Here is a 17,526-nt window from a genome sequence, read left to right on the forward strand (position 1 = left end):
GTGTCTGAGGGAGCGCAGTCTTGTGGGACTGAGCCCTTTATCTATGGGGTCTGTGCCAGCTCTGGGGAGTTACTGTCAGAACTGAAGTGACTTGTAGGCTACCCAGCTGGTATCCAAAGAGAACTGTTTGGTGTGGAAAACCCATACATACGGGGTCAGATGTGTTATGAACAGAGAAAGTTCTCCTTTGCCATCAATTACTTTGTTTCTGTTCCTCGCATACATCTTGATTCCTATACCATATTTCTGCCTTTTGAAACCTTCCCCATACTTGAGATCCACTTTTAGCTAGGAAGCTTTTCTTCCTCTGGAGTCACAGAATATTGGAACAACGAATGATGATGTTTATCATAATCTATTTTCCACTACTTAAAGTGCTGTATATGTTTAATCTTCCTCACCACACTGTGAATTCCAGAGAGCAGGAACCACTAGTTGAATCACCTCTTGAGCCCCACAATACTTCCTGCAAACGTTCTCAATTAATAATTGTCTAATTAATGACCTTTGAATGAATAAAGTAAAAATGCTTCCTAGGGAAAACGCACAGCAGGAAGGCTATGTTGCCATTCAATTCATGCAGCTGCAACACTCACGGACTCAGATATAAAGGCAGAAATGTAAGGGGTGACAGCTGAGCGGCTGTATTTAACAGGGTAAAAGAAATAAACAAAAGCCTCAGGACGGATGCCGAAAAGACATTCCGTACTCAGCCATGTGTTTGGCCTGAAACAGTGCTGTCTGACAGAAATATGATCCAAGCTACATATGTCATTTAAATTGTGTCTATAGGCACATTAAAAGTAAAGAGATAAATCAATTTTAATAATATTTTAATGTACCCTAATACATCTAAAAAATTTATCTTTTTTTTTCTTCATACTAATTCTTTGATGTCTGGTATGTATTTTACACTTACAAAAATCTCAATTTTGACCAGCCACCTAGCACATGCTCGAAAGCCACATGTAGCTAAGAGGCTGCTGTATTGGACAGCGCAGGTCTAGAACTCACCTCGTTTGAGGCCAACACTTAGTTTTCAGAAATGCACAAAGTGAACGATGAAAATGATGGTGGTCACACACTGTAAAACAAGTCTGAATGCAACTACACTTCAGATGGCATAGGCTGTACAGAGTAAGACTTCCCCCTACTTTTTTCTGAGTAATTTTTGTAAAGGCAGGTTTTTGGTATGGCAGCATGACTCTTTAAAGGAAACTGCCTTCAAAAAGTAACAATTTTATTTTGTTATGATGTCATTTTCTCCTGCTCACGATTTTGCCAACAAATTTATGTAACTAGAAGAGGGATTAAACACCTTGAAGTTCAGCAGTTCCTAACAATGCTTGTAAATAAAAGTAAAAAACATTTAAAGTGAGTTTAATTAACAAGATCAAATTGTTCAGATGACTCTTACCCTAACTTAAGGAGATATTAGAACGATGATCATGACTTTAAAAATGAGCAAACTGAGTAAAAAAGAATATGATCCTTAACAAAATGATCTTACAGATATTTACATTTTCCCCAAACTCTTCCTTCTTACTCTTTCCCATTTTCTTTACTGCATAAAACCCAACAAATCGAAAAAACGCTTTACAACCATGTGGAGTAACAGATAGTAGCAGCAATCAGAAGGCCTAGAATTGGGGCCAAAAAGCTCTCTCACTGGATGGTCTTGGCTGATTCATTCCTTAAGCCTCAATCTCCTTGGTCTTAAAGAAGAGGGTCTGAACAGTGTGAGTTCAGAAATTTCTTCCAGCTCCAAAGTGCTCACTTGGCACATGGAAGGTGCTCAGTAAACACTGAGGGATGAAGAAGAAAACAGAAAAAGGAGGAAGAATTCATTTGTTTTTCTCTGCATGTATTTCAGTGTAGCTCTGGGGGAAAGTAAGACACTTGTGCCAGAAATGACAAAAGCAGGAAAAGTGAACGGTCCTAGAACATGCCTGATATTCTGAGGGCCATCGGGGAGATCCAGAACTGGGCTTCTGAAGGCAAAGCTACTGTGACTGGGACATTTTCCTGTTTTCCATCAATAAAGCGTGCGTTAACACATAATTAGATAGAGATCTTACACATGCGTCTTCTCCCTCTGTACCACCTCCCTGCCAAAATCCAATGTTTGTGAGAAGGTAACTAACCAAACAAGCAATGTCCCCTTTTTACCTCCATCTGCAATACCGCTAAGACAAAAACCTTAGACTCAAAACTACAGTCAGACCAATAAGGAAAAACACACCTATTTCAACTCTGAAAATTATGAGACAAAGGCTCTGTTTTATTTATTTATTTATTTTTGGCTGCATTGGGTCTTCGCTGCTGCGCGCAGGCTTTCTCTAGTTGCGGCGAGCGGGGGCTACTCTTCGTTGCGGTGCATGGGCTTCTTACTGCGGTGGCTTCTCTTGTTGCAGAGCACGGGCTCTAGGCGTGCAGGCTTCAGTAGTTGCAGCACATGGACTCAGTAGTTGTGGCTCATGGGCTCTAGAGCGCAGGCTCAGTAGTTGTGGCGCACAGACTTAGTTGCTCTGTGGCATGTGGGATCTTCCCAGACCGGGCTCGAACCACTGTCCCCTGCATTGGCAGGTGGATTCTTAACCACTTCACCACCAGGGAAGTCCCAAGGCTCTTTGTTTTAAACTAACGAGGAGGCATAAAGCAGGTGTCTCCATGTTTGTCTAAAGCTTATTTTTCTTTTTAAGGGAAGTAGAACACACTCCAATAAACACTGCATAATATGCTACTGGTAAAAGGATTAATAGGTATGCACTCAGCCCATGCTAAAATAAATGTTTCTCCACTCTGGAGTACAAATTTACAAAATGTAACACCAGAGAGAAAAATCCAAATGTATAGTACAAAACAATTTATACAAGGATAAATCTGTGTAAATTTTCCTTTCTATTCTAATATGCTACATACCCATGCAATATTAAAAAATGTTTAATCTCACTTTTAAATGTCAACCAGAAGAATATTTTTTTCCTTGTCCTAATACAACACTAGAAAAAATAACTTTTAAGAACAAAAGAAACACAATTTGGCGAGTGTAAGTATGTGTCCTCAATGCCATCACGAGCAGCAGTACCACATGAGTACCTGCTTTCTCTTCTGAGTTTTCATTGGTTCTTCCCCATCTTTCCATTCCCTAGAGCAGGATGGGTCCCAGGGTGTTAGCCTCTACTCTCAGGTCTTCTATTCCATTTAATCCTTTCTTCCTTGACAACATAATCAATACCTCTTCCTTTATCTCCTATCTCCTTCCTGCAAGAATTTACCTGACCTTTCTAGGGCAGACTACAAACCTTGTACAACCTGCTAGGTATCTCTATCAGATGTTTTGCCATCATTTCCAATTCAACCCACTCTAAACCTGAACTCTGACTCCTCTTGCTGTATTGTCTTCTCCCACATGCTATAGGCACCCAAGTCCTGGATACTTTAGTTCTGCAATGTTTTGATCATTCTTCCCTTCCTCTTCTCCAGTCTCATGGCACCGTGCCAGTGCAGGCCCTCATTACCTCTTTCCTGGCACATTTTATTGAATACCATCCCGAGCCCAACCACTGACCAAACCCAATTTATTTTATGCTCTGCTTTCAGATTAACCTTCTGAAAGGGAGCCTGAACTACGCCATTGCCTTGTTCAAAATAGGCAACAGAGACACTGAATGTATCAAGGTCCAACCCTGGCGTCAAGGTCTTCCACAGCTGGATTTGGTTTCAACCTCCTTCTTTTTTAATTTTTTTTTGGCCACACCACATGGCTTGTTGGATCTTAGTTCCCCGACCAGGGATCGAACCTGGGCCCTTGGCAGTGAAGTGCAGAGTCCTAACCACTGGACCGCCAGGGAATCTCCTCAGCCTCCTTCTGGATGTGTCACCCAGGACTCCCCTTCACGTACCAGTAGTCCATCTCTATGCTATATCATTCTCTGAATATAGTTGATATTTTCTCCATCTCTCGGCACATCTGTCTACAATCCAATGGCCAAATATGTATGTGGGATGTTAATAAAAAGGTCTTGTGCACTTTTCACTAAGTATATCCCTAAGTATTTAATGTTCTTGAAGCTACTGTAATTTATTGGGTTGTTTTAAATTTTTATTTTCTAATTGTTCATGCTAGTGTAAAGAAGTACAATTTGTATTTTCACCTTTTTCTTGCTACATTGCCACTTGTTAAGGTCTAGAAGTTTATTTAGAGATTTCTTAATTTTTTTCAAATATATGACTTTATTACCTACAAATAAAGATGCTTTTGCTTCCTCCTTTCCAATCTGAATTTCTTTTTTTTTCATCTTTATTGGTGAATTTCTTTTTCTTGCCTAATTACACTGGCTAAGAACTCCAGTCAGTGTTGAATAGAGGTAGCTAGAGCAATATCCTCGCCTTATTCCCCATCTTGGATGGAAAGTTAAATACGATGACAGCTGAAGATGTGTAATGGATGCCCTTTACCATTTTAAGGAGATTTCTGTCTACTACTAGCTTGCTGCAAGTTTATATCATAAATAAGTGTTGAACTTTGTCAAATGCTTTTTTCTGCATCTACTGAGACGATCACATGGCTTTTCTTTTTTCTTCTGTGAGTATGAATTAATTTATTTTTTCATGATAATTTTTTAAAGGAGTTTAGGTTTACAGAAAAATTGAGCAGCTAGTGCAAAGAGTTTCCATGTACTCCCTCTTCTTGAACACCCCCTTGGCAGTTTCCCATTACTAATAACTTGCATTAGTGTGTTGTATTTGTTATAAATAGATAAACCAATATTGATACATTATTAATAACTAAACTCCATACATTAAGGTTCACTCTTTTGAGCTGTACAGTCCTATGAGTTTTGATAAATGCATAATGTCATAATCCACCCTTAAAGTATCATACAGAATAGTTTCAGTGCCCTAAAAATCCTGTACTTCACCTATTTATTCATCTCTCCTCTCCTCTCACTCCTCCTGGCAACTACTGATTTCCCCCCTTCCTCTCTGAAGGCATCCAAGTTTGCACTGAATTTTAATTTGGATTTAAAGTGGATCTGGCAGGGACTCCTCAGGTGGTCCAGTGGTAAAGAGTCTGCCTTCCAATGCAGGGGACGCAGGTTTGATCCCCGGTCGGGGAACTAAGATCCCACATGCCGCAGGGCAACTAAGCCCGTGTGCTGCAAACTACAGAGCCCACGTGCCCTGGAGCCCGCACGCCACAACTAGAGAGAGAAAACCCGCACGCCACAACTAGAGAGAAACCCAAGCAGACCACGCACCGTAACGAGAAAATTCCTGCATGCCTCAACAAAGATCCCGTGTGCCAAAACTATAAGACTTGACATAGCCAAAAAAAATAAAATAAAATAAAAAATAAAGTGGACCTGGCATATTGTAAGTGCTGAATTAAAGATAGCTATTATTAATTTTAACAATGAAAATAGCATTCTAAGAGTACAGTTCCAGGGATGGATATAAAGAATGTGAGATTTTTTCCTTCATAACAGTTGGGTAGGAACCAAATATTCAAAATGACAGCCCCTCCTTTCTCCTAATCAGCACTTCTACCTTAGAATATTTTTTAGTAAAATGTACAAAATCCTTACACATAATAGAAACAGTAAATATTGCAGTTAGGTGATGATTATTTACCATCATCATATAATTAGACATAATTTCAATAACTGCCCACGCAGAGAATAATGAAAAGATATTCCTTAGGAAAACACATATTAATGACAAGAGAATGCAAGTTGGTGGCGAGATTTGTAAGGTCCAGTGGGCACTTTCCCTTTGGGGTCAGGCCTGAGAGAAGCATCAGGATCGTGACCACAGTTTGCTTATCCATTCCCTTACTGAAGGACATCTTGGATGCTTCCAGTTTTTGGCAATTTTGAATGAAGCTGCTGTAAACACTCATGTGCAGGTTTCTGTATAGATAGAAATTTTCAACTCATTTGAGTAAGTAGCTAGAAGCATGATTGCTTGGTTGTACAATAAGAGTATGTTCAGCATTACATGAAACTTCCACGTTGTCTTTCCACACTTTCTACACCACTTTCCATTCTCACCAGCCAACAGAGAGTTCCACATCCTCACAAGCTTTGGTCTTGACAGATTTTTGGATTTTAGCCATTCTAATAGGTGTGTAGTGGTATCTCAGTGTTGTTTTAATGTGTAATTTCCTTATGACATATGATGTTGAGCATTTTTTCATGTGTGTATTTGCCATTTGTATATCTTCTTTGATGAAGGGTCTTTTCTGGTCTTTTGCCCATTTTTTTCCATTGGGTAGTTCACTTGCTTACTGTTGAGTTTTAAGAGTTCTTTGTATATTTTGGATAATTGTCCTTTACCAGATTAGTTTTACAAATATTTTCTCCTAGTCTGCAGCTTTCTTTTTATTCTCTAAACAGTGTCTTAGCAGAGCCGAAGTTTTTACTTTTAATGAAATCCCATTAACCAATTTTATTTTTATGGATAGACTTTTGATGTTGTATCTAAAAACTGATCACCAACCCCACGTTCTCCAAGATTTCCCTTATGTTATTTTCTAGAAGTTCTATGGTTTTGCATTTTATATTTAGATCTATGATCCATTTTGAGTTAATTTTTGTGAAGGGTATAAGGTCTAAGTTCATTTCTGTGCATGCGGATGTCCAGTTGTTCCAGCACCATTTGTCTCCTCTGTACTTCATTTTGATATTTTCTGCTAACCTATCGTCTCTTCTAATTATTTAACTCTCTCTTCAGCTGGATCTATTCTGCTGCTAAACCCTAAGTTCTTAATTTTGGTTTTGGGTTTGTCAGGGTAAGAATTTCTGTTGGGTAATTTTCCAAATTTGTTTTGTCACTTTATATAATTTCCAGTCCTCTCTAACATTTTAAAATCTTATCTTTTATCTCTTTGAATATAATAAGCATAGCTATTTTAAAGTTCATGCCTAACAATTTGAATATCTGAAGTATCTGTGATTCTATTTCTACTTATTATTTCTGTTAGTTCTTTTTTTTTTTTTACATCTTTATTGGAGTATAATTGTTTTACAACGTTGTGTTAGTTTCTGCTGTACAACAAAGTGAATCAGCTATATGCATACATATATCCCCATATTCCCTCCCTCTTAAGCCTCCCTCCCACCCTCCCTATCCCACCCCTCAAGGTCATCACAAAGCATCAAGCTGATCTCCCTGTGCTATGAAGCAGCTTCCCACTAGCTATCTATTTTTTACATTTCGTAGTGTATATATGTCAATGCTACTCTCTCACTGAGTCCCAGCTTCCCTTTCCTCTCCATGTCCTCAAGTCCATTCTCTACGTCTGCGTCTTTATTTCTGCCCTGGCACTAGGTCCATCGGTACCAATTTTTTAGATTCCATATATATACGTTAGCATAGTTCTTGTTCACATTGCCTTATCTTGCAATGCACCTCTATCTTTGATTGGATGCTGCACATCATACTTTTTAAATGCCTTGCAGAATCATTAGAGACAGGATTACATTTGCTTTCCTGCCAGGTGAGATGGGAACCTACATTCTAGGATCACTTTGATCCATTTTTAGTGCTCGAGACTTCCTGGATCACACAAAGAAACTTGCAATCACACAGCAATCCATGTGAGGACTGGTTTACTTCTGTTTCACCTTTACACCCCACCCAAGGCTGGGTCGCAAACCATGTTGCCAACCGAAAGCATAAGAAGTTTGCCAAGGATTCCACCACTGGAAGACCCTGAATTCCAACACTGTTTCCCCCTAGGTCCCCTAGACCCTACAAGACTGTCAGAAACACAGCTCTGCCTTTAAGCTACTTTTGTCTGAATGGCAAACACCCAAATACCAGATTCACCTCTCTACATTTCCACCTCCTCTTAGATCTTGGTCTGGTAATTGTCCATTAACTTGGTATTTTTCCAGTGCCTTCAAGTATAGGTTTTTAATATTTTGTCCAGTCTTAGCTGTCAGTTCTGCAGAAGTCAGAACAGGACTCTTCATCCTATGAGTTCCACAAATATTTTCCTCTTGTGGCCTTTAACACAACTGATTTTATATTGTGCATATGTTCCCTACCCCAACCGTTTTAGAATGCTAGGATCAGGTCTGATTCATGCAGCACTTGGCCCTTACCCAGAATATTTGTTAAATCGAAACAACCTGTCTTCTTTGATGCTTTTGCTAATTATTCATGTTCAAAATCTCATTGTTTTAAATCAATAAAATGTCATGCTTATATAATCATCATTAAAAATATCTTTCCATTTCCCATTTGCTTTCAATATTTACAGTTTCTGCAAGAAAAGACCTTATCTATTTTAGTGTCTTTCTAAAAAATTTGACTCTATTATGTCATTTATTTTATTTCAAGATGATCTTTATACTTTCCAGATGTGTATTATGGCATGCACATACATATTTAAATGTGGTGATTTAACATTCATTTTATTTTGATAGTTTTATGACACTTCTTAGGAACTATCAGTAGGATACCTAGTGAAACCACCATACTATAGATACTGGATAGAAAATAACCAGAACATTTTCTGTGTTTAAAGCAATTAGCGATTTTTTAGAAAATGTGTTTTTGTGCCTCTTTTTCATGTCACTGTTTCTCCTTCATTAAGTAACCATACGTGGAATTGCTCAGGATTTCATTGCCTTTTTCTGTAGAGAAAGAATGAAATATATCACAAGGTGGACTGTCTGTTCTGAAACCTCTAGGAACCAACAGCAAGGGAAGGAAGAGCTACTTAAGGGGAGCTCCCATCTTTCTGAGTAGCAGAGACATTTTTGGTTGCAAATTTTAGGGATATATCCACATCAATAATTGTTCAGGGAGAACCTTCCAATCCCCCAGATTTGACCAGGATGCCAGTGCTTATACTTCTAAACATCATATATTTCCTCTTTCTTAAAAGATTTCGTATTATTTGTTCAATGCATGCCTTCCTTCTTGGAGCTGGAACTCTCAGTGCCAAGGACCATTCCTATACTGCTAACATTTAGCAATTTAGTGGCTTTCAATACTTCAAAAGCTAAGTTAGATTTTCCTTCATAATCCCAGAGGTAAGTAAACCTAATCTATTCTGGATTTCTTCCCCTCACCCAACATGCCTTAGATTCTGACCAGATAATGTGTGTGGGTGTAGCGTGACTTGATCCCATCTCAAAAAACAAAGCTATAACCAGCATCATTGGTCAGGGGCTTGTTGCATTTTTCCTTCCTTTTGGCACTAAGTGTCCCTTGGATACCCAATAAAATACTCACCAGTAATAAAATAAGCCTTCAGTTATTTAGGAGTTGGTCATTCAGATGCCCTGCTTCTCATTTTCTTCTTTTCCTACTTACTCTCTAACTTTTGGGCTTCTCACTGGCACACATGCCATCAAAGGCTGGCCAGAACAAGGGGGCTAGCTCTAATTAGTGGACTTTGTGATTGGCTAGAAACTCCAAAAAAAGCACATAAAGTTGGTAGATGGTTGAAACCCTAGAAGTTTGGAGAATTTTTCTGATGATATCAATTATTCTTAGTAGGACCCAGAAAAGATAGTTTGTCCAGTCAATAACCATAGTTACTAACCTATCATTATGTTACCATTTTTGTTTTTCCATTTTCTAGGTGGTGATATTATCTAGTTCTCCACTTACCCCATCTGTGAACTAGGACATTTTATTTCATCTCTCTGAGCCTCATTTCATCATCAATAAAATAGAAACAGTAATCAAACAGGTTTGTTCTGACCCAAGCATTAATTCCAAGAATGAAATAATGTATGAAAGTGCTTTGTAAATGTAGAGGACCATTCGCATTTTATATCATTACCAACATTAATTGTTTGCTCACGGTTTAAGTTTTACATTAGAATGCCAATTTGCCTTCTCAAAAGCAGAGGTGCTTCACATGGGTTATTGTGATGGATAAAATTCAGGATTTTGGCACATTTGGCCAGCATGCATGCCAAATTCCTTATCAGTGCTTACCTTGGGAGGTTTCCTAAATGATGGAAACAAAACATTCAGCAGCAGAAGTAGAGAGCGTTGTCAACACAGCAGCAACACGTCAGAAGGAAGCAATGAAAGAGAAAAAATACAAGGGAAACTCAGCACCTTGATTACATGATCTGAAAGATATTCTACTTCACAAAGATCAGGAGCCATATTCACTTCACTGCCTGAGGTGATAAACTTCTGTATTTGTTCAAAAATATAGTGTGGGCCTCAGTTTCTTTTCTGGTTTAATAGAATGTATCCAGTCATTCAGAGGTATTTTTAATGATTCTAAAAATGCCAACAAAAAGAGCATCAGAATAAAGAAGATGCTGCAATCATACTGCATGCGGTCAAATACTTTAAAATCAATTTTCACATTTAAATTTTTCTTAAATTTGCCTTAATATATAGTATATTTCCTTTGAAAAATACTCTAATCAATATAGGATTTTTTTTCCCAATTAAAAACCATGGTTTAGAGACAATTTTCACATATTTCAACCCTGAATAAAAATTTAAAAGCAAGTTACATCCTTCCTTATCACCAATAACACACGCATTTTTTTATCATTCATTTTTTGCATTCAAAAATGACTGAAACTGCATCCAGAAAAAACTCGGAAAAGGAAATAGTTTTCAAAGTAAAAAACCATTAGGCTTACTTGCTTTGTAAATGTTTTGATCATATACAAAATTGAGCTGAACTATGATTTTTATGGTATGTGATCCTATCACAGGGTCTTGGCCTTCTTGATGTGGTTATTCTTTTTTTTTTTTTTTTTTTTTTTAACATCTTTATTGAAGTATAATTGCCTTACAATAGTGTGTTAGCTTCTGCTTTATAACAAAGTGAATCAGTTATACATATACAATATGTTCCCATTTCTCTTCCCTCTTGCATCTCCCTCCCTCCCACCCTCCCCATGGTTATTCTTAATCAACCTCCAATATCATCAATTCAGAAACTGCAAAATTATTGTTAAATAGAAATGGGGGAATTTTTCCTGTGGCCTTAATCCTTCTTCACAAGGAATAGAATCATGAGAAGAAGAAATGGATTTTCCAGATTGGAGAGGAGAAGATGGAAGAGTAAGACGCGGAGATCACCTTCCTCCCCACAGATACATCAGAAATACATCTACACGTGGAACTGCTCCTATAGAACACCCACTGAACGCTGGCAGAAGACCTCAGACCTCCCAAAAGGCAAGAAATGGATTTTCCAGGGCAGAGGGCATGGAAATCAAAAGGTACAGGCAAAAACAGCATGGTGTTCTTTCTCCATCACTGTGTCTAACACTCCTCACAGAACCTTGAGGGCCCCAAATAAAACCCAGAGCTCAGAATCAAGGAAAGAAACTCCATGGATTCCACAATCAGGTAGGTAACTCTAACCTTTAAATCTACGGAAAGAAAATCATGACATTTCTTATAATGATGATGATAAAAAATTATCTTCTTGAAATTCCATAAATTAGCTAAAAAGTAAATGAGTCCTTATGTCATGACCCCAGGAAGGCACAATAGGAATGTGATTTTTGTCTTCAGGTTTTAGAGAAAAACTTTCTAGAAAAACTGGTAACTCTGGCTGGTATTAAGCAAGTCTCAACATTCTGTGCTTCTGTCCTTTAAAACAAGATAAACATTTATAGATGTTGTTATAAAACTGCATGAGTGTTTTTAATTCTAAGAAAGCCACGGGTCTTTGCTCTGTGCATAAAACTTGAGGTTTCTGCCAAGAAAATGTCCGTAAGTGGAACAACTGCTCTAGAAGGCATCTGCTCTGAGCAGGTAGAACGATGATGAAAACCTCACGCACAGTACTTTTGACAACGCCTTCTCTTATTTTGCTTGCCTGATTTTTTTTAAAGCCATTTAAATCACGGCTTTATTTAACAGGGTAAAGAAAAACCACTTGACTTGGCTTGCGATAAGGCAACCATATGAAACAGCATGGGCCAAATTAATAAAATATATGCTTCGCATATAGGCTACAATGAACCAAGTAATCTAATGGGGGTAGAACATGCTAACAGAAATCCCGGGGATTTCTCCAGGGTTCTCATGTGTTTCAGGACTGTACAATAACTGTCACCAGCGGCACAGAACAAGTGCTGGTTTGTAGCCAGTAGTACACTGACCTCCTTCGCTGTCCAATAATAGAGTTATCCTTTATATACTGACATTTCAATACAGTTTTCTTTATTCCTATCAGGAAACCAGTCCTATTTCAACATTTTAAGTACTTTGTAAGTGTATTCCTCTCTCTTAGAAAGATAGCACATAATATGGGAATGCCAATGTAATTCTGCTACCTTCTTTTGTGTTTCTAAGGATGGTTTGTTAAGAATAAAGGGAGACTGGGATGCATGGGAAAAAGGCAAGCCACTAAGTGAAACTGCCACTACCCAAATTACTCATCGTTTAGTTTAGAACAAGGATCCTGGCTACAGAAGGAAAAGTAAGTCATTTAGTTTATCACAACTGTACTTCATTAATTGGTAAACAAACATTTCTTGAGGTTTGAATTAGGTGATAAGCAACTAACTTATCCTAATTCAGAACCATAGTTTACCACCCCAATCCCCAGAGGCTATATATCATTTTTTTGGGGCCTGTGAAGAAAAATTTTTCCAACATGAGTAATACTGATACTACAACCAAATATGGCATGCTATCCTTTGGGAAAAAAACAACTAATGTGATATTGCAATGTAAAGATAAAAATTCTCACACATGTATCTATGAAAGAAAATAAATAATATAAAAATCTATCAGAAACATAATCAATATTAGATACATTTTTTTTTTAAGTTACAACCTTTGTTGATTATATCAACAAAGTCTTATCAACAAAGAGTTCCGTCTAACTCTGTTAGGTCCAGCCTATTGCTGATACCTGCGTGGCTCACTTAGAGAAAGAGGCGATATTCCTGGCTAACAAACATCCAATGAACTACAGAGAACATCCCTTTGCAAAACACCAAAGGTTCCTTCCTCTCCCAGGACAAGCAAGTTGATGGATCTCTTCAAGGTCACCCACACTGTGCGCATTTCTCACACAACTCATGTAATTTCCATGCCTTTCACCCCCTTCTGCCCGATAGAATTTTCTCCTCTCCAACATCCAGCTCAAGGCTCCACTCTCTCAATTCCTCATCAATTGTTTGAGAGCACCTTGGCCTTCACTACCTCTGATACCCCAGGATTCCTATGGTCAACAAAACAGCTTAACACTCACGAGCACACATAAAGTCCTGTAGCCTTTGGTGATTCTGTCTGAATTGGAATCTCGTGCATCCCTAAGACCCAAACCCCTTGAAAGCAGAGGCTATGCCACATGCTACTTGCATGATCTCAGTCCCCAACGCCACATATTTATGTAGAACTGAAATCATTATAAGAACTCGGAAGTAATTTTTTACATTAATGGGTTAAACATAATCTAGATGTGAGGATTTTCTTCCACCACCCCCTCAATCCCACAATTCCAAAATTTGGGGGCAAGATTTTTTCTTTTTTTTGGCCATGCCACGTGGCTTGTGGGATCTTAGTTCCCCAACCAGGGATCAAACCTGGGAATTCTCACGGGGGCAAGATTGCTTGCATTTAATAGCAGAGAAGATGTCAAGGATTGTCAGAAAATGTAGACTGTTTCCAATGTCTTATTTTAAAATAATTATTTCTCTAGATCAGCAGCATTTCATACAGAGAAGTTCAATGGGATGCCAACAAGGGTCAAGCCCTCAAAACCTTCAGAGGTCAACTAGGTTCAGAAATGCAGGTTCAGTTTGATGAGATGAGAGGAGATATACACACATGGAAATGGGGTTGTAAAGATAAGCTGGATCTATATCGGGCCAGGTCTTGAAATGAGCCGTCAGTACTCAACTTAGTAGACAGTACAAAGCTGAAAAGTTTAACAAGAGAGTGAAGTAAATAAGGCAGTATAAATAGCATATTACAATGACAGCAATCCTATATAGCTGTCGTTCTTTCCTCACACCTCACACTGAAAGATTTCTGGGACAAGGAGTCTTTTGTCCATTATTTACAGCCTATTGACTACAGTGAGCTACTTACAAGTTAGATGGCCAAAGACCCTGATGTCCACAAGCCCTAACCCTAGTCAGTGCTTCAAGAGACATGACTAATCAGTGACTTCTTCTGAAACAGAAAGTTCTCTTCCATGTGCTAACGATGGTATTGATTGATGGTTGGAAACTGTCACAACCTATACCACAAAGATATAGAGCTAAATGACATTTGACTCCTGGAGATTACTCTAAGGACATATACTTTATAAAGCCCTTGATTTTCACTTCCCACTTGGAGAGCTAAACATTGGGTCACATCAGAGTCCAAGTAATCCTGTTAACCAGCAAGCGTTTACTGAGTACCGATTCCTACACTGCACATCATAGGTGCTTTGAGGGATATTAGAGGAATGAGGCATGATCTCTGACCTCAAGAAGCTTAACACCTTGTAACAGAGACAGATACATACGTGAATAACTGATATCAAGTGGGCTGCGATGAGTGTCAAAGCACAAACAGAAACAAAGAGCCATATTCAGTCAACAAATGTTTACACACATACTGTGTGCTGCTTTGTTGAGGTACAAAAATAAATTAGACATGCTGCCTTTCAGACAACAATAAATGGAACTTATACAAACTCTGTGATGTGCAGAGACGCCCCAAAGAGGGAAATATGAACTGGGAAAGAAGAGAAGTTTCTCAGAGAGGGAAATCTAGAAGGCTGAATAGAGGCACCCAGCTGACAGGGTGAAGAAATGGCATCCCAATAGGGAGAACCGTGTGTGCAAAAAGCATCGGAGTACACAGCTCGCTTCGTAGGACCAGAGCATCGTAGGACTGTTCTGTCACCGAGCTCAGTAGTTTGTCCACAGAAAGAGACAGTGGGACACAGGATGATACAGGGTTGGGATTTGGTTGGATAGGTGGGTATAAAGGTTCATCTTCAATGACGATTCATTAACTTTAGTTTGAAGATAAGTTTATATACTTGTATACCAACAAATGAACATATTCATATATTTAAAACATATAACAAGCACTTCTATGAGTTATAAAAAGCAGATGGGGTTACATATTTTGAAGAGCCTCTGAAACCAACCACAAGAAGAATGCAAATGCCAAAAACATTAAATTCCATGACAAGGCCTGGTTTTAAAACCTTAAAAAAGAGGTATTAGAGTCAGCGGGTTATAAAGCTTGTATGAAGCTACAGCAAAATTTTCTGAACACTGATGAAGCTGATTCATTTTTTTTAACTTTTTCTTTTATATTGGAGTATAGCCGATTAACAATGTTGTGATTTTTCAGGTGCACAGCAAAGCGACTCAGGCATACATATATATGTATCCATTCTCCCCCAGACTCCCCTCCCATCCAGGCTGCCCCATAACACTTAGCAGAGTTCCCTGGGCTATACAGTAGGTCTTTGTTGGTTATCCTTTTTAAATAGGAAGCTGATTCATTTAAGGGGAAATGTTACCAACCAGAGCAGACTTTTAACACCAATATATCTGGTTTGCTTGGAAGAGTATGTCCTCTGGAATCTACTGGGTTTAAGGTATGTTTAATATTGTTTTCCTCCAAACCTCCTATTTCCTAGAAGACTTTGATTCTTCTACCTACGAATTTTTCTGATGGTGGTGCTTTCCAAGAACTCAAATCCCTGTGGTTGGACAGAGGCTGATATGGTCCAAGGGGAAGATCCAATAGAGCACAGGTTGGGTCGAGAAGGAAGTCAAGTCAGGAGGAGGATGACAGACTGGAAGAAAACAGCAAGCAAGAAACTCGTGGTCTGGATAAAATGAAAGAGCAAAGATGGTGTAGTGGTAGCAAGAGAAGATGTTGCAGTCAATGACTGAGGTGTAATATTTCAGAACGGTAAACTCTAAGCTGGTCATAGCAGTATGTCTGTGAGATGGAATGGACGATCATCACTTTAATTAATAACTAACACTTATGGAGCTCTAACTATATTTTTCTGTTAGTTCTACCTGATTTTACTCATTTAACATATTTGATAACCCTATAAAGTTCCCTTTATTATTTTTTTTCAGATGAAAAATACTGGGTGTAAGGTATAGAGATGGCATGACTTACTCAGAGTCACACAGTTAATTGGCAGTAGCGCCATGATTCAAACCCAGGTTGTCTCTGGCTGTAGAGCCCCCTCCCCCCCACCACTCGTAACAGCTACAGTGTATTGCCTCTTTTGAGTCTAGAAGATTTTAGTGAAAGCTCTTCGAGCCTAGGCTAGGGTCCTGGAAAGCAATCCACGTGAATGTTCAACGATGCGGCTCATCTGTGTCCACATGGCTCATCCACGTGGTTAATGGCGTCAGTTAGCTCTGTGTCGAGGTCCTTCAGGAATGTGTAGGAGGATCTCAAAGGAGGAATGGCTTTTACATGCAAGAGAGGAATGGTTGCTCCATGGCAGTGTAGAGTCAGAAGAAGGTGGCAAAGTACCACTTTCCCTGGGGGAGCAGAAAACTGAGCACCCCTGGGGAGGGCTATGAATAAAGCCACAAAAATGTGTATGTAGATGTGCTGGGAGCAAACGTCTGGCAGAGAAGAGCAAAACGAAGTTGGAGAGTACAGGGTATGCTCAGGGAGCAGCAGGTACACAGAGGGGATGGAGAACAGTCAAGTAGAAATAACAGACAGCAACCAAAGTACATAGGGCACTGAGTGCCACTCAGACTTTGACTTCTCCCAGAAGCAACTGTTATGGATGGTTTGTGCAACGAGGGTAACATGGCCAGATGTGTTTTAAGAGGGTGTGATCGAGGCCACACCATCTACAGAGTCAGCAGTGAGATGTACTGGTGACCCTCTACTTGGCAATGACCGCAGCCTGTGTGGTGTGTCAGTTGGCACCAAGGCAAAGGCAAGAGAAAAAAGTAGGATGGAAAGGAGAGAGCAAACAGATGATTTGAAGGAAGATTCTGTAAAACGTGTTGACTGACGTGCCCCACCACCTGACCTCCCCTCTACATCTGCAAGGATGGAACCACCGCTGCGTGGTGTGGAATGACTTCTTATGGTCCTTCCGTTGCAGACCTTGGAGCCACCCTGATGAGATGAATGAAGGAACAAATGGCTTCAATTATCTTCATATTTTATGTTGTTGAGTTTAAAAATTCCAAATGCATCTGCAATTAAAAAACCCAATCATCCCAATATTCCTTCAGTGTGAACTGCTTCTTTTAAAAATGTACCACTGCATTTAACTTGCTCTCATTTTCAATAAAACTCAAAAAGAAAAACTGAACTAAATTGATACCGGAGTGGAAAGACTCATGGTTTAATTTTGGGGGGGGGGGGGTATATTTTGGACTACATCTTTCTGGCATAACTACATTTGGCTGGAATTTCTGCAAGAAGTAAGACAGGATAGTGGTGAAGATTTAAGGATTAGGAGCCAAACAACTCTAGCTCTGCCATCAGCTAGCCATGTTGACTTGGGGCACATTTATGTAACCCCTCTGAGCCTCAGTTTCTGGGGAAAGAAGG

General features: G+C 39.1%; 1 protein-coding gene across 1 annotated transcript in view; it reads right to left on the minus strand.

Moving 5' to 3' along the window:
* KIF13A (kinesin family member 13A) overlaps positions 1 to 17,526 on the minus strand; it is a 215,474-nt gene that overhangs the window by 115,319 nt on the left and 82,629 nt on the right. The window contains 1 exon segment of the mRNA XM_059938003.1: positions 9,967 to 9,979. Within this exon segment, the coding sequence (XP_059793986.1) occupies positions 9,967 to 9,979 (13 nt within the window).

Source organism: Balaenoptera ricei, chromosome 11, assembly GCF_028023285.1.
Source record: "Balaenoptera ricei isolate mBalRic1 chromosome 11, mBalRic1.hap2, whole genome shotgun sequence".
Taxonomy (NCBI): domain Eukaryota; kingdom Metazoa; phylum Chordata; class Mammalia; order Artiodactyla; family Balaenopteridae; genus Balaenoptera; species Balaenoptera ricei.